This window comes from Etheostoma spectabile, chromosome 3, assembly GCF_008692095.1.
Source record: "Etheostoma spectabile isolate EspeVRDwgs_2016 chromosome 3, UIUC_Espe_1.0, whole genome shotgun sequence".
In the NCBI taxonomy this organism is placed as follows: Eukaryota; Metazoa; Chordata; class Actinopteri; order Perciformes; family Percidae; genus Etheostoma; species Etheostoma spectabile.
The window spans coordinates 25,483,206-25,506,664 of record NC_045735.1 but is presented as its reverse complement, the minus strand read 5'-3'; the positions used below and the strand labels follow the sequence as shown (position 1 = coordinate 25,506,664).

Sequence of the window (23,459 nt, the reverse complement as noted above, 5' to 3'; positions counted from 1 at the left end):
CTTTCCTGTTTACGTTAGCTGATATATACATCTTCCCTCCTGTTAGTCGGGCTGACTCACAAACAGAATAGCTCTATTTTCTCCCCCTCCCAGCTTAGAAAGAGTTGACGGCAAGGCCACGAAAGGGCCAGTTCCTCCCCCGCCAGCACGTTTCTGCTCCCTTCCTGCTCACAGCCCCCTCATCTCCCTTCTCCCTCGCTCTCTCCACCTCCTATTCCTGGGTAGAAGTCACAGTGCCACCCCCTCCCATTACTCAGTCACCCCCCATGCTCAGACCTCTGGTGACACCTGCTGAGCCCAGCCAAGCCACAGACTCCCTCCTCCCAGCACCTCCACAGGCACTGACAACTGATTGTGTACGCTGATTGATGAACACCATATTTCCCAGGTACCTTTTTGGTCATGCCACAGTATGTTCACATTTTCTCCCTCTCCGTTACTTGAGGCCGTCATCAGGAGAATGTGGAGTGTGTTGTTCAGGGGGTTTGGGTAGCTATGGTCTATTTGTGTGAGCAAGGTGCTGTTTCTCCCAACACGTAGACCAGAGGAAATGGGAGGCAAGATCTTTTTGATCATATACTCTCAAAGGAAATCTTTGATTCCGAGAGCTGTCTCTTCCTTTTTTTATATCTCGCATCAGAATTCATCAAGGAGAGTTGTTAAACGGCTTCCAAATGTAGGCACTGATCAACATGAATGGTTTGTAATCTCTTGAGTCAATTTAGCCTTGAAACAAATTAAGACTAGGATTGGAGAGCTTTGTTTACTGTAGTTTTTTTTCATATCAGACTTCAATCACTGAACCTTGAACAATTTGTCCTCACCCGTCTCTAACCATCATTAATACTGCTAAAACCCCTTTCTAGCATGTAATCAAAGAACTCATTCCAGTGTAAATCACACCAACAATGTATCAAGGCTAAATTAGATGCCATATTTTCTCATTTATTCCTTCTATATAATATTCATAATGGAGGGAGGTTGATTATTATGATAAGGGATATTATTTCTCTACAGTCTTCTAGACAGGGGTGGCAATGTTTACATAATGAGGTAGATTACAGAGTTTGCATGTAAATGACAAAAAAGAGAGTGTTTTGAATTGTCATCATTTCTCTCTGAGCCTCACAGGTTGTTGTAGGTTAGCATATTTCATTAATGGCTGAAATGGCTGCCTTTTTTTCAAACTTGTTTCCATATCAGTGAGACAAGCTGTAATATTAGCAGCAACACAAGGGGCCGGATTACCTCAAGTTCTTAAAATACTTCTCAAATCTAAACAGAAGAAAAAGTTACACAAACTAATCAAAAGAAATATTTTGCATATTTTCTTGATCTTGCTTTATCTTGAGGTTATCTTCTGTACCAGCACATAAAGTAACTGCTATGGTTGTTATTGACATTGAAATTGCTTGTTTGTGTGGCAGCTGCATACATGAAATTATAGCTTGTGAGGCCACCAGCATAAGGAAAGTAAAATTGTTTTGCTGATAGTTTTGCCTGTGTTGTGCCACCAGTAGCTCTTACATTATAATCTCCAGAAAAAAAAAGTCAAAGCTCTGTTGTCATGTCACAACTAAGAAGTTTTAAAGTTTTTAAAGTTTAACAACTTTGCATTTTACACTGTGTTCAGTACTTGCACAGATTTTAATGAGCTTCAGGGTTGCAGAATTTTCCCAACCATTAGAGGAGCCGTCTAAATTCTACAAGGTCAGAGAATACAAATCACCAAGGTTCTTTCTTTTTCAATGGCATTATGGTAAAGTGGAGGTGAGTGAGAGGAAAGTACCTGAAAATAGCAAGATGCAAAGTAGATTTTTCGAAATGCTCATGTCTGTAGAGTCGTCATGGTGTTGGGGATTGACAAACTCAAGTATAATAAATTAAGAAACAGGAGATGGCTGAGACAGATTGAATGGGGATGGGAGGAAAGACACCATGTGAGGTGGAGGTGTGAATCCCCACTTGAGCTGTAATGGAAATGAGAATGTGGCTCTGCGCCACAGGATTTGCCGGTAATTGGTTTAATGAATGCATTCTGTTGCCTCTGATTGAACACAGGCCCTGTGTTTGATACTCAAAAAGCAACACACATATCTTGTCGTTCTTGTTAACTCTTACTATCTTCTTATCTCACAACATGGTGATCTGTCCACTTCTTTCTCTCTCTCTCTTACGCTGTCTTTTGTGCAGGTCATACTGATTGTCCTTTCGAGAAGAGGGAGGCAATTAAGCTCCATATTGTTTCTATCGGCCTTTTCCAGCTGACGACTGATTGTGTGTGTGTGTGTGTGTGTGTGTGTGTGTGTGTGTGTGTGTGTGTGTGTGTGTGTGTGTGTGTGTGTGTGTGTGTGTGTGTGTGTGTGTGTGTGTGTGTGTGTGTGCTGTCTTTACAGATTGGCCTGTGGCACTCTGAAAATGGACTGTCCATGGAGAGAAAGCTTCCATCAATTAATGTGACGGACACCCTCTTCAACAGTACTCTTACCATCACAACAATATTAGTAAGTACCACTGTATGCACGCTGATACGCACACATCAACAGTAGACCGTGTCATTGTATTAGCTTAACTCCTCGGCTGATCTACATGTGGCTGACATTCTGTGGTTGACAGACAATTACCATATCAAAAACCCATTTTGTATTTTCAGATCCAAACTCAGTTCCTCTTGGGATCAGAGGAACTGCTGCTGTGCGATTGTTTTGCCCTGAGTACTTCAGATGTGGCTACATCACAGTGCATCAGCAGGAGCTAATAATTCCCCATGTCAGACATTCTCAGCCTCTGTTGTAAATATAGATCCTGTGAGTGCTAGTTCTTACTGCCATCACTCTGCTACCTGTTACAAGGGGTGCAGTTTTTGAGCAATTTTCTTAATCACCTGCCATGTAAATGATCAATGATCTATGAATCCTTAAAATCTTATAAAATACAAACTTGACTTTTAAACACAATCAAAAAAACAGCTGAATTATTTAAACAAGATTTTCTTGAAAGAAAACACAATTGCTGCATCAGAATTCTGTTCTTTGTGCATGTTTTTTTGTAGTCTCAAGATATTTAATTGCTAATACAGCATGGGGATAACAGTGGACCCTTTCAGACAAAAGGTATTTATTATGTTATTACTCAGTTCTTCATATCAAAAATGTTGGAAGTAGTTGTGCAAAGAATCAGAGTTTAAGAGAGAAGTTAAAATATGGTATATTTTCTCATCTGTGGACACTAATTGCTGCATAACGTGGCTTGTCTGCTTGTCTAATGTCACGTTCAGAAAAAAATAAATGCGGCCTTCAAACACCAGAAAGGTGCGGGGGAGGAGGATTCAGATGCTGGTTGATAACCTGACAACACTTTGTCTAAAGCATATGGACCCTTAGAGCCTCTACATACTTACAGATATATTTAATTCATTAACATATTAACATAATCAGTGGTGAGTCATAAGCTGTTCACTGTGACTCCTTCTTGATGAAAATATTGCATATTGCAAAGCAGAGCCAGACTGGGATAATAATTTAAGCCCAGCATTTAACAGCAGACACACACAGCCCACGTATACTGTAACTTTTATTCTCTTTACTCTTATGATGGCCATTCTCATGTCTCAATTATGTTTCATAAGTTGTATTAATTTGTGGGTTGATATCATTTGTTACAGAGAAAATATAACCGTTTTTGACCCATTAAGAATTTACAGAAATTGTTAGAAATCCCTCGTAAATACCAACACCAAGACCTTGAGGAACACCTAAGGGCCATGACACAACCGATAATCGGCCGTGGGACAGTCTGGCGAGATCAGTGACTCCAGTCTGTTCGGTGTGTTCCATGCCGAAAATCTTTTAAACTGACCTTTGTCAATCTGAAATGAAGACAACTGCATGGCCTTTTTCTCACTCAAAATGTATTCAGAAACACGTTTTAGTAAGTAAAATATAGTAAAATCTGAGATTATATTCTGAACAAGCCGCCATGACAGTCTGGCTTTGAATTTCCGGAAAAGCCAGACCCACGTGACGCGTTCGTCCAATCAGCTGCCGGTTTGCATGTTTTGGGCAAACATTCAGATTAGCGCCGCCTGCTGTTATGGAGACGGATTACGTCTCGTCGCTTTGGTGTGCTCCGAGGCATATTTTTGACCAACGTGGGGAGACTGACCAGTCCAACTGCCTTTTCTGCCGACGGTCAGCCGTCTGGTCGGTGTGTTGGGGGCTTTAGAAAATCCATGCTGTGTTTTGGTATGCACAACATTTGGAGATTTCTGCAAGAATTGCATTTTTTGCGATTTGATGTTGAGCACTTATGGTCTGGAAACTGCTCAGAAACCCCCTTATTGTCAATATACGTGGGAAGGCCATATGTCCTCTGAATGCCCTAGGTCTCAAGGTTGTGGTTGTAAAGTTTCATGAGTCTGGGATTATCCTTGAAATCACAACTGATCATATTATACAGTGAGGTCAATTTTCAAAAAATGGATTAGCTACAATAAAATGGCTACTATGCAAACTAACATCACACATAAGTGAAAATGGGCTCATTGAATCCACAAGAGTATAGCTTTTCCGTCATACCCAATTCATGCAATTCCAAGACTGTTTTGGGACCCCAGCATGCAGAAATATTCAAATACACCATTTTAGAATAGGCAAAAATAACACATTTATACTGTCCCGTGGGTCTCTAACATTTAACACTGGTCCGACACACCAGGCCAATCAACTGGCTAGGCCACAGGGAATTCCCCCAGGGGTGCTCTTGCTAGTCAGTCCTGGCCTGTTGCAAAGAAGGAATGGTGAACTTGTCAGATGAAAAACGGAGTACAGAACTCAATGACCTGTAACCTCTAACGAGTCTTCAAGGAAAGCAACAGCTTTCATTGTGCCATTCATGTCATATTATGCAAAACCGGTCACAGTTGTATAGTTAATATATTCTTGACTGGTCCAATTCTTAACAGTGATTAATTGCTTAGTAATTATTTAGCTACCTGTTTTAATTAGTAGAGCCAATGTGTCAGGAATTTCCAAAACTTGTAAGAAGAATATAATATTGTTCAGAAGCTCAACTTCTCTGTTTTACAGTAGCTATCACATCATAGGTGATAAATGGATTTATGTTGGAACAAACCTGTTGCCAGCCCAGCTCCTTCTCTTCACTGATGAATCAGATGCTAAGACACAAAGTAGCTGTTAAGCAGAGACAATTGGCACAGTGTGTTATTTTGAGTGGCTGGCTTATCAGCTGTGGAGCCGTGGGAATGAGGGAAGGACATATCGGCATATTTTGCTGCTTGAAACGGTTCATTTCATGCAGGAGGGAAAGGGCGCAAGGGGAGGGTGTGTGTGTGTGTGTGTGTGTGTGTGTGTGTGTGTGTGAGTGTGTGTGTGTGCGTGCGTGCGTGTTTGGGTTGATGGGGAATACAAATAAGACAATATTTTCACAACAGAAAGAGGGTTTGAAAGAAAGAATTGGCCGAGCACAGAGCTTTGATTTCACTTTGGAGATATAGAGTCCCCGGACCAAACTTCGGAAGCCACCAAGGAGCAATTTTCAGTGCCTATCACAGCTCATTCATCATGGTGTGATTGCCGTGTCGCTGTTATCTTGCTTGTGGGCGGCAGACGAGCCACTGCTGAAAGCCTCCATAAGAATTCCTTACCTGTAGCACTGGCCTGGGAGACTGTGTGTGTTTGTGTGTGATTGCACTAGCACTTAACAGTATTTATGGATGCTCTCTTCCAAGCGTTTGTGTGTGTATATGTGTGTATGTGCAGTGTGTGTATTTGTGTGTTTGTGTGCACTTTTGGCATGTTCACCAGGCCTTTACAGGGCAGTTTCATTACACCAACACATGGACGTCATCTTCTCACTTCACTTTCACAAACCGCTCTAAGGCAGTCACAGAATTGATCATTATTTCACTGTAAGGCCACAAACCACATATTTGTAATCAGTGGTTGAGTTTGTAACGGGCACTTTTTAGTGAAATATTGTTTTTGTAGCCACACTGATGTAATAGAAAAAGCCCACGCTTCCTCAAGATAAAATCATCTTGGTTGTGTCCTAAATCATGTGTGGTATTGTGCTTTCTCTCTATTCTGATATACAGTAGCTTGCCAAGCAGTAGAAAGAGTAATCTGTTTTATTTCTATATTTCTTTTTGTCAATTCTGATCTCGGGTGATTTGTGATTGTGTAACTGGTGGTTTTGAAGAGTTACAAGTTATCATATTTTTGAGGGATATTTTTTCAATAAAAGACATCCTGAGAAGGTCTTGAAGCCAAGCGCATCACTGAACAGGGTCTTTTAGGCTCAGACGCCCTGCTACAGTGCACACTCGTTTCACCTTGTATCTTATTCATCCGACTTCATTTTTATTCCACATGTTTTGCCCTAGTCATGTGTGCCCTTCCTGCAAAAGTTGACCACTACCACTTCCTATAAAAAAAACACAGCCATACACATTCACATAAACAAACACTTAGAGCCACCAAACCCCTCACTCCATACACACAAACACAAGCCGCAACTGGTGAGAGAAAAAAAGAATATTGCCAAACTTATCGTTAACTTACAAATGTGCAGCTCACATACTCTCACCTGAGCATGAAGACGCCAAACACACACAAAGACAAACACACACACAGCCTAAGTCACACATTTGAGTGAGAGATTTCTTAGTCTTTTTTTACTGGCTTCATGTAAATACATATGGTTATTACACCACTAGGAAATCAATAAACAGCCTTGGGTGTTCATATATCTCTCATTTAATTACACTCTTAAATACTACTTGTGCTTAGTGCTCACGTTCAGTTTTTCTGAAAAAAATCAAATGGAGCCATGCTTTACCTGTAGGGACATATCTCTTTTGGTGCCAGCTTTCTGCCATTGTTAGGGAATCATATATATGATATATATATATATATATATATATCTTATATATATCAATATTTAAATCCCAAACCTACGACCCATTTACCTTTCATGCCTGAAACCTGTAGTCTCTTTTGTAAGACCCACTTTCTGCCTTGTCAACTACGGTTCTCATGGTCATGCCCTCATTTCTGCAGACTACCCTTGTGTCACTGGATGCTCTCATATCCACTCACATACGCAATGGTAAGGATTCAACAGTGTCCACAGAGCCGACTGATAAAAGCAGACACAGAGGCAGGTTCGTTGGCAGACAGGCTCAGTGGCGCTGAGGCATGTGCACCTGAATCTGCACCCACAGACAAAAGATCTGTCCCCATTTCTGGAAGTTAGTGTCTGCTTGTTCTCACTGTCTATGTTTTAATCGCATTTGTATTGTCTCCCATTTGTTTACTGTTTGTTGAAATTGCATTTTACAATTTTTACAATGACCTGGCCTTTTTTTTTTTTATCGACCTAGTATTTCCCGAGTACTGTCAGAGCTTCTTTGCTCCTCTTCAAACAGGACTACCAAACGATATCTCGGCTGCCACAGTTTTTGAGGTTAAGAAAACAGTTGAGGAAAGCGAAGAAGGGTTGTTTAAAAAACATCTTGAACCACCCTTAGGTTTTGAAAGGGGGAAACTCCACTGTGGTGTGTGAAGTTGAATGCAAATAACACCCATTGGTGCACCTGGCACTCAGAGTCTGTACAGTATTTGTGTACGTGCTTATGCATATTAGTTAGTGTGCTTTTTTGTCATGGCCTAAGAGACTGCTTTATAAGTCTACTTTCTTTAAAACTTCAAACTCATAAATTATAGCTGTTTTGCTGTGGTGTGTAAAAGAAGTTAGATGGAATTTCTTTGTGATTTGCCCTCATGGAAGACAGCACTTTCATACCTCTGTATAGGCTTTTCATTCCTTGAATATTATGTTTATATCATTCTGTCCTTAACTTCACAGAAAGCATCTGGTGGAAGTGGTTCTTGTGGAAGTGGGGATTATTTTTTTTTGCCATTGTTTGGTGGAAGTTTTAGGATGAGTATGAACTGCGGCAGATATATCAACTTTTGATGGCAGCTATGTTTCATTTTTTTCTATAACCCAGCACAGATCTGGTTAATAGGCGATTTTTACCAACATTTTTTTTTAGAGCTACCGGAGTTCAGAGAAAAAGAGACAAATTGGAACCAAGGAAAAGAAAACAGCAGACATAAGAAACATCTTGGCGTGATAACAGTCAGACAGTGCCAGTGTCATTGATGGCTGTGTCATTGATGGATGTTTGCCAGGTCTGATTTTATTAGTCTGTTTTTGATACAAGATACAAACACATTGTTTTTTTTTTAGCCTTGCTCCAAGAAATCAAGCTTCTTAATTTGTTATGAATATGAAATGCTTTTACCTTTCTTAACACACATAACAGAACAAGTGTGTTTTTTTCCTTAAGGGGAATTACACCCTTTTTCAAAATTCATGCATGTTATTCCTATGGTCTAAATAAAACAATCCAAAAATTATAGTGAACATGAACAAGTCTCTCCCAAATACACAGGTCCATAGACAATAAATTGGCAAAGATGTTATGGATGAGACAGAGCCTCTAGGGGAATGTAATTATTATGTGGATGCATTTTCTGTTTTAGGACTGAGAATAGAATAGGAACCTTACTGGTCCTCTATTCAGTTGGTGTAAAGAGCTGTTAAGTGACTGTAGCAGGTTGTGTGTGTTTCTTCATTTCTTCCCTCTCCCCCAATCCGTTATGTACAAAATGTCTATGAAAGCCAACCTCTGTAATAATGTTGCGGAAATCGGAAGGAGAGCGAAAACATCTGACTCGGTCTGGCTTGACTGCAAGTCGGCTCTTGAAAAGCTTCAGCAGTCTGTGAGCTATGAAATTAGCATTTATATTGTGCCTCATGCATGCTGAAACATGAGCATGCCTAGATGTCCTGTTTGGCCAGTAAGGTGATGTGTGGCTTTTTTTAAGGAGTTAATTATAGATTTACTTTTATAGATTGGTATACACAGTCACTAACTGGCTGAAACCTTCACTGACTCTAAGCCGAAGAAAGGTTTTCTTTTCTTTTCTACTTCCTAAAGGACAAAAGACGTAAAGGCTGTTTATATGCTTTAGTTTTGTTATTTTCAAAAAGTCCCATGAAAAGGCTCAAACCCACAACGCTTTAGTTCGTCTTCCTACAGTATTTTCATATGTCTCTGGCCTATCTGTGGCCCTCGACTCTAAGCCCTGTCGTTCCTACTGAAGATGGAAAAACGGAAGGATGATTGATGAATACATAATACAAATCTTTCCAAAGAGCTTGCCACTTTCTAGACTAAACTGACTTAAACAGTGAATTTGTTGAGGGCTATTTCATCCACATGTTTGCATCACGTTATGTACCGGTACTACTAAAATGCAAAAGCCATTATGTTTTGAAGGAAACATATTGCCCATCTGGATTCTGGCCATTTTTATACGTATACATTGTTATTTAACGTATCTGACAAGTCTGAAAATGAACAAAATGTTCATTGACCAGGTAATTCATTTATTTCTGTATAATGCCCACTGGTAGCGACTACAGCATAATAAAACTATTTTATGGATTGTGTAGACACTCACTCTCCCCACCTAGTCCTGGCTCCAATTATGTTTCCCAGCACAACGTAATTAGGAAAACAGTAGTATTGTATAAATCTAATTTCTAGGTGACGGGTTTGTGATTTGGTAGTATTTCTAGCTGCAGGACACTGTACTGTATGCAATGAACTCAAAGTAAACCATAGTGCCCATGTTGATTATTAAGAGGGATCATGTCACCCCGTGCAGTTTGGCTCATTGTTGGTCTATGTCACAGAGGAATACTAATTGACAATTAAAAAAAAAGAATATTGCCAAACTTATCCTTAACATACACATTTGCAGCTCACATGCTCTCACTTGCACACTTCATCTTGTAACATAGTCTTTGTCAATTACCTCTCCCTGTAAAACGCTGCAGGTTATTGTTGCTATACAGCATGTCTGTTTAATCGAACTATGAGCCTGGTTAGATAAATTGAATCCATATGCAGATTCTAGGTGCAGAGTTACGCAGGCAGAGAGAGTCGATCACTAGTCATTTTATTCTCAGTCTTATCACAGCAGTACAGGTGGCTGTGAGTTCTACTGTCCAGTGATGCAACCAGAAAGAGGCAAGGTGCCCAATCTGGTGTCAAAGTAATCTGAACCCCAACCCTGTACGCAGCAACAGGTTAAACCAAGCGGTTGCTGTGACAACATGACAAGTCACAGTAACAGTTGTGCCACCTGATGTGTACAAAGTTCTCAAATATTTTTCTGGGTTTCACTTTAAGGCAAAGTAATCGCCAGTCAACCAGCTACCACACAAATAAGCTGTGGCGATGACAAAACAGTTATACTTCTATTCCAGTTCTCAGAATACACCACAAGACTACCACTTATGCTTTACCCTCCTGAAAGCTGTCACAGTGGCTTTGAATGACTGATGACTCTGTGATGAATTACACACACCCCACTGTAGGCATTTATGCCAACTAAAGTAGTCGACAATCTCTTGAACAAGCTCATGGTTAAAAAAAAATAAAAATCGGTGAGCTAATAAATTTGGATGAGCACATAAACTTCAGTTTATAAATGTCTATCTGCAACAATAAAGAAAAAAGTTCTAGTCCACCGACTTCTCTTTGTTTTGTTTTGTTTATTTTAAATAATGGAGAATGTCCGTACATGACAGCGCTTAGACTTGTTTATCACTGTTATCTGATGTCATGTTGCCAAGGTAAGTTAGCTTTAGCTGTATTCACGGGCTGAGTGCAGGGATAAAGCAACAGCAAAATGGTACATAATGCTGTATTTTTTATGATGTAGGGGAGCTGAAGCACACCAGCTTGACAGTTGCATTATTTGAAAAATAGCGCAATAAAGGTGGCTCCAAAATACATCACTGCGGCGCTCTTTAAATCTTCCTACAATATCAACTAAATGACAAAACTAGACATAAATAAAAAGACAGCAGAACAGAGAGTTGGTTCCTTAAAAGACAGGTAGTAAATAGGTGTGTGTGTGTGTGTGTGTGTGTGTGTGTGTGTGTGTGGAGCGAAAAACTGCTTTTGTTTCTTATCCACTTTTTGCTGGGTATAACAGATTAGCACTTGTCTGTCTGTCCCTGGATTTTAGTGCCTGGCTCTGCTTCGAATCAACAAATGTCAGTTTTCATTGAAGGCAATGAACCTGATGTGAACTATGCCCTCCAAAGGACATATGGGATGCTTCCACCATTCTTCCTGACTGTAAAGTTTTTAGTTATGTTCTGTAAAGCATTTCTGTTTAACATTAAAGAGGCACTCCAACAATTTAGTAGTACTCTCACGAAAACTTAGGGAGGCTTTTTAAAAAGAATCATCAATATAGAAGCAACAGTCTAAGATATCCTGACTTGCTCTGCCTTCAGGAAAAAGACCCAGGGCCATCAAAACCAAAACATCCCATTTCCTCAACAGCACTTACTGAAGAGCCATCCAATTATGAAATGGCTCCCCAATTCTGCGCCACCACTTAACAAAAGCAAAGCACTAACTTATGCTGTATTTGAAAGCACCTGACACAACAGCAGATTTTTCTCTTGGAAGGTTATTTGGGTGTATTATGTGTTTTTATTTCTTATTATGTGTCTTGTCTGTCATGCTGTGATTGTTGTTCTGTAATCAGCATACTGAGGCAAATTCCTGACAACTAAGTTGTGTTGCTGTTGATTTTGAATCTGACTCTCTATTCTTAAGAATAGGTCCAGATTCCAGCGACCGTGAATCCCACATTCCCCAACTGACTAGCTAATTTCGTTTAAAGACTTTTTCTGCCCATGTCTTTAAAACTCCACACCCCCCAGTTTGTTTTACGAATTAATTATTTTTCAGATTTGAAAGTTTACTCCACAGACACAGAAAACTTTTGTATTTTCACAAGCTGAATATAACTCTGCGACAAGTAAATTGAATAATGCAGTCCAGTATGAATTATGTTTCCTGTGACTGTACAATATGTCTATATCTCATCTGTGTTCCGTGCTTTGTCACACTACCATTTATAGACAGTCGGATGGTGATGTGGTGTCTAAGATGCAAACCGTATGTGCTTTTCAGGAGAATCCATATGTGATGCTGCGGCAGAACCACCAACAACTGGAGGGAAACGACCGCTACGAAGGCTTCTGTGTGGACATGCTAAAGGAGCTGGCAGATATTCTCAAGTTTAAGTATCGCATCCGGTTGGTGGGGGACGGACTGTACGGGGTTCCTGGAGCCAATGGAACGTGGACCGGCATGGTTGGAGAGCTCATCTCAAGGGTATGTATATGTATACACGTGCACAAACTGCATGAAATCATAAATTATTCTTATCGCATCATATACATGTAAGCACATCAGTAACTTAAGTGCACCCTCGAGGTACACAAAAACAAAAGTGTATTGCTCAGCTCTCATGTAGTTTTACAGCGAGCAGCTTTGCTACATGTCATACACCCACTTTTCATTCAGCAGCTGGCCTTTTCAGCAGCATTGTATTTTCCAAAACAGTCACAGCTTGTTGGTGGCTTGTTCCCTGTCAGCTCCTTTCCTTAAGCTTTCTGAACTGACCTTAACAGACTTTTCTCCTGAATTGGTCTATGTCTTTGCTGTTATAGCTCTGAGTGAGGTGTTAAACTCCTCCAGCTATGCTGTATGTAGCTGTTAACACTCAGATAAGCCTATATAGGGGAGGGGAGAAGTGGGGGAGGAAAAGAAGTAAAACAGGCAAAACATATAGGAAGGATGAGGCTGGGGTGAGGAAGAGGAAAACAAAAATAAAGTAGAGAGGGATTGAGCCGATCCTGAGAGGTAATCTGTCTTAATTCTGTGGGCTAATGGAGGGCAAAGCCATTAAGTATGTAAAGCAAGCAGTGCCTGCTCTTGTTATTGTCACAGCCTGCCACCGCCCTTGTCCCCTGAAGTTGCCTGTCAAAGGCTAACCTTCAGAAGGTCCATGGTTGAAGTCGACATGTGTATCTGATAGCAGCATGAGAGGCAGACAAAAAGTAAAGACGTGCCTGACTGGGATTTGTCATGGGATGGGGGACATCTGGAGGGATGTTTCATGGTGGACAGAAAGGCTTGAGCTTGTTTGGTCAAAGGCTTAGGAAGGAATGGGAAAGATGGCAGAGTGTAAAGATTGTGAAAGAAAACACAGGACCCGCCATGGTTTTCAAGGTTAATGGATAAGTTGAAGTACACACTTGGTAGCAGCAAAAGAGGATAGCCTTAGGTTATGTTGAACAACAGATACTTGTGTCCCGGCCAGTACCATTCCAACTGAACAATATTTCACTGAGTGAGGGTGATTAGTTTGACTGGCATCAGACAATGAGACATGCCACAAGGAATCCAGACCAAAGTATAAGTACAGTACTGTATGTCCTAGTGTCTTAATCCACAGTGCTGCAGATAGAGAACATAGGCATCTCAAAAGACTGAACTCTTAAAGTCAAATACTACATGCCAGAGGATAATGTTTAATTCATCCCTCACATTCACAAGTGTTTTTTGTCTTTTTTTTTTACCAGCTTAGCAATATACGATTGAATGCAAGTGGAAACAAGTATGATGCAATATTGAACAGCCAGCATTACATTGTTTTTTTCAGTTACACTAGAAGGCATAACAGCTGGCAGGCAGAGATATCTAGTAATCAATATTAATATTCTATCTTCACATAAATATTTCAGTGGCTGTTACGACCGTGTGTTCAGTTTTCAAAGGATCAGTGACTTTCTTTGTTGAAATTGCCTGGATGGTCGTTCCCTGCATGTGGCTTCCTTCCGGCACTGGGAGCAAGCGATCAGACTTTCAAACGACGGAGAGAGAAAAAAGATGAGGAGAAGGCTGGGGACAGCTGATGATGGAAGGTCAAAGTCCGCAGGCTGATTGTAGGGCAGCAGGAAAATATGCTTTGGTGTTCAGTGTAGGCTTTGGTGAGGTTAAAGAGGTGGACATTTTGATGTGTAACACACTAATTAAAGCACACACAGAGTGGGAGCTGGGCTCTAAGGTGAAGCTCTAAATTTCTTCTGGTAGCAGTTTAAACCTGCTCTAAAGGTTAGAATAATTAATTTCACATCAAAATGGATGTTGTAGCAAAAACACTCTTTCATGCATGCCAGATGCCCCTTACCCTGTCTCTCTTTCCTGGAGATACAGTGTGTTGTGGGTTTTGAGTGGCGTCTGCAGTGCTGCAGCAGAGCTACCCTCTCTTCACTCTCATCCTCCCATTCCTCCCCGTCCCCCAATCCTCTTAGTTTTCCTGCAGCAGACAAAGAGCAATGCGTTGCTGCTTTCACTCTTTGCTCCTCAGGGAGATGAAAAATCCCTTGCAGTTGCACTTTGCTGGTCTGTATTATTAGCAGGGAGCCATACAGTATTCAGCGTACATTGACCATTTGTGTGTGTGTGTGTGTGTGTGTGTGTGTGTGTGTGTGTGTGTGTCTGCGTGTGCGTGCGTGCGTGTGTATCTGTGTGTTTTACCAGCGCTGCTTTGTCAAGTGATTTGTCTTGACATTGCTCCCTTGGCCAACCACAATGGTTACCCTCAGCTCTCTCTTGCCCTACACACACACACACACACACACACACACACACACACACACACACACACACAAACACACACACAGACATACAGTTCCAATGCTGGATTATCCTCACCACAGTGCTATTGGCAGACAAAGAGGCTATATGAAACAAAAGGGCATTATTAGTGAATTTGCATCTAGTAGCCCACTTCTTATGTCATCCTTTCAAGCGCTTAAATTATTGGTTATGTCATAAACTCATGTTACGTCCTCACGGCTATGTTCAGTATTCTTTTGAGTGTGTACTCATATGATGATTCACTCTGTTTCAGAAAGCTGACCTGGCAGTCGCAGGCCTCACCATCACAGCAGAGCGTGAAAAGGTCATTGACTTCTCCAAGCCCTTCATGACCCTCGGCATCAGTATCATGTACCGGGTCCACCTGGTAATTTTCCTCCCACCACACACACCCACTCTAACCGATCGAACTGGCTCTCGTACAGCTTGCGGACATACCACAGCAGGCTGTCAGCCTTGTCTAATAGCTGGAAAAGAACCACTATCCCTTTTGGACTGTAGAGTTCGTCTCTCTCAGCCTGTCCAAATCCTTCCACCAACTTTGCACGTTATTGCCTCTTTTACCTCTTAGCTACTCCATTTACCATGCAGTTGTGTTTTCGGGTTCTTATTCTCCTCTTCCTTCTGTCCTCCCTTCCTCCAAACCCTTAGTCTCGCAGTTTTCTTGCTTCTTCTTTATCTTACCAACATCCTTTACCTTCTGTCCAGGTAGTCTTAACTTTTTAATAGTGTCCAGCTTCTTTTCCTTCTCATGTGTTTGATTTCCTCCTTCTGTTTAACTTCCTGATGAATGTACCAGTTGCACAGTTGTTTTCTGTTTGCCCTCTGCTAGGGTTTGGCCATCTTATTTGTGCAAGCAATGCCCTCAATGCTCCACAGAGAGCAAGCCCAAGCAAGAAACAGTGAAACAACAGCAGTGCAGGTGGAAATGAGCCAGTGTTTGTAGAGTCAGTGGCCCATTAATCATCAGTCCTCCCCCAAAAGCCAAGGTGACACAGCAGGGCCAAGTATGGCACCGGCCACATTTTGCACGTAGGTGATCTGGCACGTGCATAGTTTCCCAAAGGGGCGTTTACTCACATTTTCTCTTGTTCCTGGCTGCCCTTCTTGTAAACTACCCTCCTTCTCACCGTACCATAGCCTACACACAGCACTAATATGTGTAGCAGTGAGGGACTCAATTGAGCGCCAACTGTTGAGGAGAATCAATCGATGCTCGCAGCAGGTGCAGTGTTAAATGGGCTGCCGGGTATCACCTCTGAAGAGGGAGGCAGGCTGACGGGTAGCAGCATGAGGAGGTGAAATGGAACTGATGTCCCTCAGGGCTGGCACACAGAGTCAGAGTTCAGTTAGCACAGACTTGGCACAGTTGACACCAAATTCCTGAGTTGATTCCTAATTGACCTCTTCAATTAGAAGGAAATGAAGAAATAAGTTATTATTAAGATAAAGCAGTGATGTATGGAGGTTTTGAAAAGATAAAGAGTAAAGAGAAAACTATAAGATAAAAGTGAAAGTGAAGACAGGTGTCCGTTGTCTGTCTCTGTCTGTCTCTTTGCCTCACCGTCATTTATTCATGCACATTTTACTCTCTCATTGCCCCTTGGCATTTTCTCAGATCTTATTCCGAGCGGTCCCCCAGCATGGCTCTAAAATTCGATATTTGAATTTCTGTGACTGCACTGTTTAGTTCTAATCCACTGACTATTGATCCTTAGGCACAGTGCACTACAAGGGGGGTTTGCTGCTTATTTCAAACTTTAAATGAAAATTTCAGTCTAATCAATAAGAATGGCAAATCCAATAAAATAAAGGCGCCAGTATTAATTACCCTCAGACTATTGGCCATTTATTCTCCATCTCTCCTCTTTGTCAGCATGTTTGTATTGTACATCTTTCTCTCTCAAACACACAGTTTTCCTATTGTATTTTGCATTTGTTAAGAATGTGATACACATTTGCGCTCTGAGCCAATCAATAAGGACAACATTCTTTTCCATCACAATAATATAGTAAAAGGCAAAATCTGTTTTGGCGAAATTACTCATGTGTATTTACAAAGCTATCTCCATTTTCCCACCATCACTGCCTTAAAGCACAAATCAGACCAAAATTAATTTCCTGTATAAAACAGCAGAAACCTGGCCAGCAGCAAATCACAACACTTAATTACCTGTCATATGAGTTTTTTGAAGTGTTTTACGTTACTCAAAAATACAGGGGATCTGATTCTCTGAAGGGATCACTGTTGCCTTGTATATTCATTCTGTTGAATGATTTCTGGAGCGCCACAATGGAATATAAAATATAGGAACAAATCTTAGACAGCTTGCAGCTTTTCTGTAGAATGCGGTCTTTACCTGTCTAGGTAGAGATCCTTGCCTTTCCTGGCTATGTTGTGCCTTCTTGGTCCTTTGTGACATACCATGTGGTTTGAGGCCACGTAAATAAATTTGATTTTCTGTTACACACAAATCAAAGAGGACACCTTTACCTCAGCAGCCAGTGCAATATGTGAATTTGACATCAGAGTTATGAACTTAGACATAACCTTTAGCTACTGTCAACCTCTTCTCATAAAAGACATCTCTCCCATAACATTCATCATCTGTACAACAAAAATCCATATGCTGTAACCAAATACCCCAACCCTCTGAGGTACTTTATATATCTGCCAGTTCCATCCTCTAAACATTTCCTTCATTTTGGGGACTGTGCGGCAAAGTAAGCACAGTCAAGAGAAAGAGAAAGCGGCACTTAATTAGACATAGTAGCTAATTGGGGTGTGTGGAAGTCGTGTCAGATTCAGCAGCTGCCCTGAGGGTCGAGGTCGCGGTACACAGAGCTTTATTGACTCTCTGGCCACACATGACCTTAGACAAAATAACACAGTCACAAACACATGTTGCCTTGTGCATATACATATGGACATAGTTTCACACTGTAATGACACACATACATGTACAAAGCACGCAAACATAAAGCCAGACAACCTGGAGAGTCCAGGAGACAGCAGAATGTTGTTATGAATATGACCCTGTGAACTCTTCTACATCAACTGCTCTCTGCAGATTGCCCCTGCGGCTGTCTCAACAGCAGCTCTGACACAATTAGAAATCCACACACTGTTAAACAGCCCAGAAAGAAAGAGTGAACGTGTGTAGACAAGGGGAAGGAGAGGAAGAAAGGCAATATTAAAGAGAATTAGCAAGAAAGAAAAGCAAAAAGGGTGGAGTGAAGAAGCAGAAATAAGAGCAAGAGTTGAAATGACAATGGGTAGTCTCAGTATTCAGGCAGGAAGCCTCAGGGGGCAACATTGTGGTATGAATACCAAGAGGCAGGATGACTAGGTGAAATCCTTGACTGGATAACCTTACCAGCTCCTTCAGCCACCCTCCTGGGCTGGCATGCCAGCAATCCAGAGAGAGAGAGCGCAATGGAGGAAGGACACTGGGAAGTTAAGAGAGAAAACAAGGGCAGTGCAAGGTAAAAATGAATGAGCTCTTCATCTGCGTGTTAAGAGGAAGAAGGGTTATATACATACTATAATAGGCAGCAATTCCTCGCAATTTTATTTGTTGAGATGTACAGTAGTCATAAAAATAGAAGGCTGTTTCGCCCTCAGCACCACGTCTGCATTCTCTTCCATCCTTTGATTTGCCTTATGCCCTCTTATCATCTTAACGTGACAATAAACCTTTATAAAATGATTCCCCTGGCCCTAATAAAAATGATTCAAACATGGCAGCAAATGTTTATATGTAAGGGAGCCAGGACATCCTGTGACTGTGATTTGTACTCATGCACCCACATTTAGTGCTTGTTCTACACTGAAATCCTGTTATTGCAGCAGGTTTACTTTTAATGTCTAACTCATGTGCCAGGGAAATTATCAATATCAATACAGTTTTGGTCCTTATGTCAAGTGTGTATCTCTCATTAAACAGTAACTACCAGATTAGCCATGGTTGCTGTTTTCTCCAGCCAGAAGTCAGCTACCTGCTGCCTCTGTGTGCAGCACTGGTGCTCACTGTGCACTGGGTTACCCAAGCACGTACTGTATCTGTTCTGCTGCTGCTGACTGACAGCACAGACAGCTGCTGACAAGCTTTCAAATACAAGCGCACACACATACAAACACACAGCTACTGACAGTCTGTCTTGCACACATAGACTCACCTTCCACAAGGAAGAAAGAGCAGACCACCTATATATGAGCTCACTGCGCCATTTGGAAAGACTGGGATGTACTTGTGGTTTCGTAAATTTCAAGTCAAAGTCAATTTGTTACTGATAACCTATGAATAACTAAATACACTCAATATTTACATACATAAGTTATTTAAACTGTGCTAACATCAGTGAATCTGAGCCCTCAGTGGCACAGATGAATCAGAGGTAAGCATCTGTGAAGGACAGATGCACTCATTCATAATTTCTTTATATCACAGGAAACTGGAGTCAGTCTGCCTGCTCTGTGGGCCACATACACTCAAGCCCATGTAGTGCACTTACTGTACTGTGAACTTAGAAAGCTTCAACAAAACCAATTTAAATCTGCAATAACAGATTTTTGTGGCCACACAACAAGCTGTACACATACTATTGGCACATTATCCTTTTTAAAGCTATTATGGCATATCCAGCAGACAAGGAGCAACAGTAGCATTCATGTCATTTGTGTTTCCAGCAACATGATAAATTATAGTCCATTAAACTCTCTTTTAGCTCTGTTTTTGGTCTTTACCAACCAATGAGGGAAATATCTGGCTGTTTAGCTGCGAAATGCTCCACTATGTTCTCCAGCCAGTCACTAACTCTGATCAGTACAGGAGAGGAAATAATAAGAACATAAAAACATTAAAGATGCCGCAGTGAAATCAAAACAATGAGCTGAAAAGCACTAAAACGCTCTGCTGAGTTGTCGAATAAGTGTGGGTTCTCTGTTGGTTCATTACTTTAAAAAAACCTTTTCACATTATACATAGATCCATTGTAATTTAAGTATTGATTAGTGCAGCTTTACAAACATGACATTATAACCCTGATGTTGTCTCAAGATGATCATTAAAGGGAGATTTATTAAGCCCTTTCTTTCTAGGACTCAGTTTACAAGACCTAAAGTGTTTGTAAAATAGTCAAAAAATATCCTGACACATTTTAAAAGTATGCACACAGTTTTTTTTAATACATTTTATGCAGTTCCCATTAAGCTTATCTGAATGTCTGTGTGCTCATTGGTGTGTCTTTTGCAGCTTCAGCCACCATGGATAATTTCTCCTCCAACTCCTGAAAACATAACTTTGTCTCTGAGTGTTGAAGCACACATTACGCCAGAGGAGATGACTCTCAAAAGCATGCAACTCCTACTGTCTACATGTTGTCCTTGTCATTCCTGTCTCTTCCTACCATTTGCTCCGTTTTTATTTCTGATCTTCTGCACCTTCACTTCTCCACCATCTGTGAGCATTGGTGTCCCGCGTCTCTGCAGCTCTCTTCATCTTAATTATAGCACCTTGGTGGGAGCTTAAGATGTGGACATGCGGGGCAAGCATTTAAAAGGAACGCTGGTTCAGCATGCACCAACCTGGACCAGTAAACAGGAGGACTCATGTCAGCACATACTGCTCTTACCCACATAATGTCAGTGCCAACGAGAGGCAGCTTGGCAGTGATACTGATTCTACAACATTACTCTACCTCTGAGATGCCCATTGTGTGTTTCACCACTCCACTGTTCTATTTTGAGACAGCTATCATCATCATCACACACATCACACTCTATATATAGACAGACCGACATTAAGACTGGCAGGCTGATTTGAATCATGCAATAAATGATACTGAATCCTTTCCTGCTTTCAGCACCTCTCCTATTTTACGCAGTCAGGCTAATATTCAAGTGATTACAGACGGATTAATGAATTTTCAACTTTGCACAAGTCTAAATGGGGGTTCGTTTATCATTACAAATGCTCACCAAAATAATTTCACCCTCTTGCTGCAAATAAAATTTGGAGGGCCTCAGAAATGATTTACTGCAGTGTTTTGGCATGTGTGATGTCCCCTAGGAGTACCTAATTGAGTTTTTTTGCATAAAAGTAATTTGCGCTTACACAGGTGGGCTCCGCAGTGCTGCCTGTAGACAAAAATCCGACAGACAAAATCTGACAAAGAGCTTATACTATATATAATTGGTTTCATTTAGAGGGTAATAGCTGTTGGTGCTGGAAATTAAACATTATAAATGAACCCCTATATTCCCATTGGTCTGTTAGCTGCCAACGCTACTTTAGCCACTTCCTCTACCACTGGTTACTGGTCCGAACTGATACATTACAGCCCATAGCTGCTTAGGCACAGCTAGCCTTTCTGTCCAAGCCAAAGCTTTTAATCTCTTTCCCTTTTTTCCCCTCCACACTGGGACACTGTGAGCTCCCAGTCATACAGGAAGTCAACTATAGGTCACAGAAATTAATTTAATTTACTGTAACTGTAATGGTTTACTTGATTACTTGACCTTTCTGCCTCTCATGCATGCAGCCTCGTGGGGAGCGTGAATGGCGACTGTCCTTGTTCATTATTGCGACCTCCATTGTTCTTTATGATTGGACCTAATTCTGCATCTAATTTGATTTCATGTAAAAGCTTACTATATACCAATTAACAGGAAAAAGTGATTTTTTTTTTCCAGTGACAGAATCCAGGCAATAAAACCTCTTATCTGTGTTATATCAATATACAGCCCTGTGACACTCTGTTGACAATGCATGGGTGTCTGAGTTTGTGCTTTCATACAATGTTGATCTGAATGTTTACATGCAAATGAGATTTGTATAATTATATTGTTATCAGTTTAGGGCAGGAAAACCTAGCCTTATCGCATCAAAATCCCTTTATTTACTGTCCCAGTCACCTTTTTCATCTTTTCCAGATTACACAGGCGGCAGTAAATGTTGTTTAAAACAGACCAAATGGGCCTGGGGCAAAGACATCACCGCTGAAATTTAGCAACATTAATTTTCAATTAATCTTGGCACTCACTTTGTGGGGGCGATGTTCGAGACTTTGTATGTGTTTTTTTCACATACTAATTAGGCCATCTTCACCTCTACAAGTAAGAGTAAGTGTTTAACCTCTCGCCACCTTGTTCAGCAAAAGCCCATATTTGGTTTGCTCGTGTGTATTGAACATGGGATTAAGGTGGTCATGGTCTTTGTTGCAGGTTTTAATGATTTAAACCCTATTCTGTCTGTGTGTGTGTGTGTGTGTGTGTGTGTGTGTGTGTGTGTGTGTGTGTGTGTGTATGTGTGTGTGTGTGTGTGTGTGTGTGTGTTTTTCAGGGACGCAGGCCAGGCTACTTCTCCTTCCTGGATCCCTTCTCCCCTGGTGTCTGGCTCTTCATGCTTCTTGCCTACTTGGCTGTCAGCTGTGTCCTCTTTCTGGTGGCCAGGTAAAGAGCTCACCACTAAAAGACATTTTACAGATGAGAGAGACCGATAGAGAAAACAATGAGAGACAAACAAAGAGGATAGAATACAGAGAATAAAACCGTAAAAAGGGTTTTTTGGGGGTTATGCAGCGGAGGAAGTAGGTGTCTGTTCTCTTGCCTTTCTTCACTCTCTATCAAGTCTATCTTTCACATCCCAGCGAAAGAGACATTCTTCTCCCTGTGTTGGGTCTCCAGCGTCATACTGGCACCTACTGGTCAGGGAGGGAACTGGCCCGGCAGCTGCTGCAAATCCTTATTGCTCATACAATTGAAATGTTTGTTGTTGTTTTTTTTTATTTCACTGCATGTTATGAAGAAGCTCCATCAAAAATGCAAATGATGGTCTTATGTAACAGCTTCTGGAATCAAATTATCAGTCGCCGGACAGGTAGATGGATTACATGTGTGACAAGAGTTCTGTGGGTCTTATACCGTAATTTAATTGAGTGGTTTAATTTGTAGTTGACAATATGGATAATATACACTTTCTGTGATTCTGAGGTTTGCTTAAAACAGTATTTCCTTTTCAATCATACTGGGCATGAATGTGCATTAAAGGATAGGTTCACGTTTATTTAGGTCTGTCCTAAAACAATACTCACATGCCGAAATCTATATTTGCTGTAATTTTTATTGCCACAGTTTTATTGATTTAATTATTGTTCAGAATTCTGAATTTGACAAATCAACTGGGATATTTACCAAAGTTACAGTCTTTGTAGCATGAACTTGTAGTATGAACGTTCTTCTCTGTGTTGCTGTTCCTGAACCACAGCCCAGCAAGTAAATGCAGTCCGGGGAAACATAAAGAGGAAATTTCCTTCTAAAAATGTAAAAGATACCCACTTGATTTAGGGATGGATTTTTTTTTTAGAGCCAGATTGAACAGGAAGAATGTTTAAGGACACAGTCATTCCTTCAATGTGAATTTTGTTTTAAGGCTGTATTGGACTTTTTCGGTAATTTTGGCAGATCAGAAGGAAATCATGCTATAGTTTTGAGACAGAGACTGTTGCACACAACAGTTGTCACAATGCTTTAGATTCATGCAGAACCAATTGAACATACCAATTACATTGCCTTCACCAACAGTGTTGAAGTAGGCTGCACATGGGGAATGAAAAGCAGGTTGGTTCTCTCTAGAGAACCAAGGTGACTTTGTGCTCAGTTGACTGTTGTTTTGCTCTGTCTCTATCTCTCCTTTTCTTTCTCCATTTCGTTCGCTCCCTCACTCCCTAAAGTTTTACTCTCTTCAGAATACTTAATCCCACTTTCATTTCCAGTCTTGTTGGCTGGATTCCTCCTCTCTCTCTCTCTCTCTCTCTCTCTCTCTCT

General features: G+C 41.0%; 1 protein-coding gene across 1 annotated transcript in view; it reads left to right on the top strand.

Annotated features, from left to right (window-relative positions):
* The window catches only part of grik4 (glutamate receptor, ionotropic, kainate 4), a gene marked incomplete in the record, with an annotated part of 296,905 nt that overhangs the window by 267,175 nt on the left and 6,271 nt on the right, over positions 1-23,459 (top strand). The window contains 4 exon segments of the mRNA XM_032508827.1: positions 2,397-2,504; positions 12,095-12,298; positions 14,886-14,999; positions 21,976-22,085. Coding sequence (XP_032364718.1) covers positions 2,397-2,504; positions 12,095-12,298; positions 14,886-14,999; positions 21,976-22,085 — 536 coding nt within the window.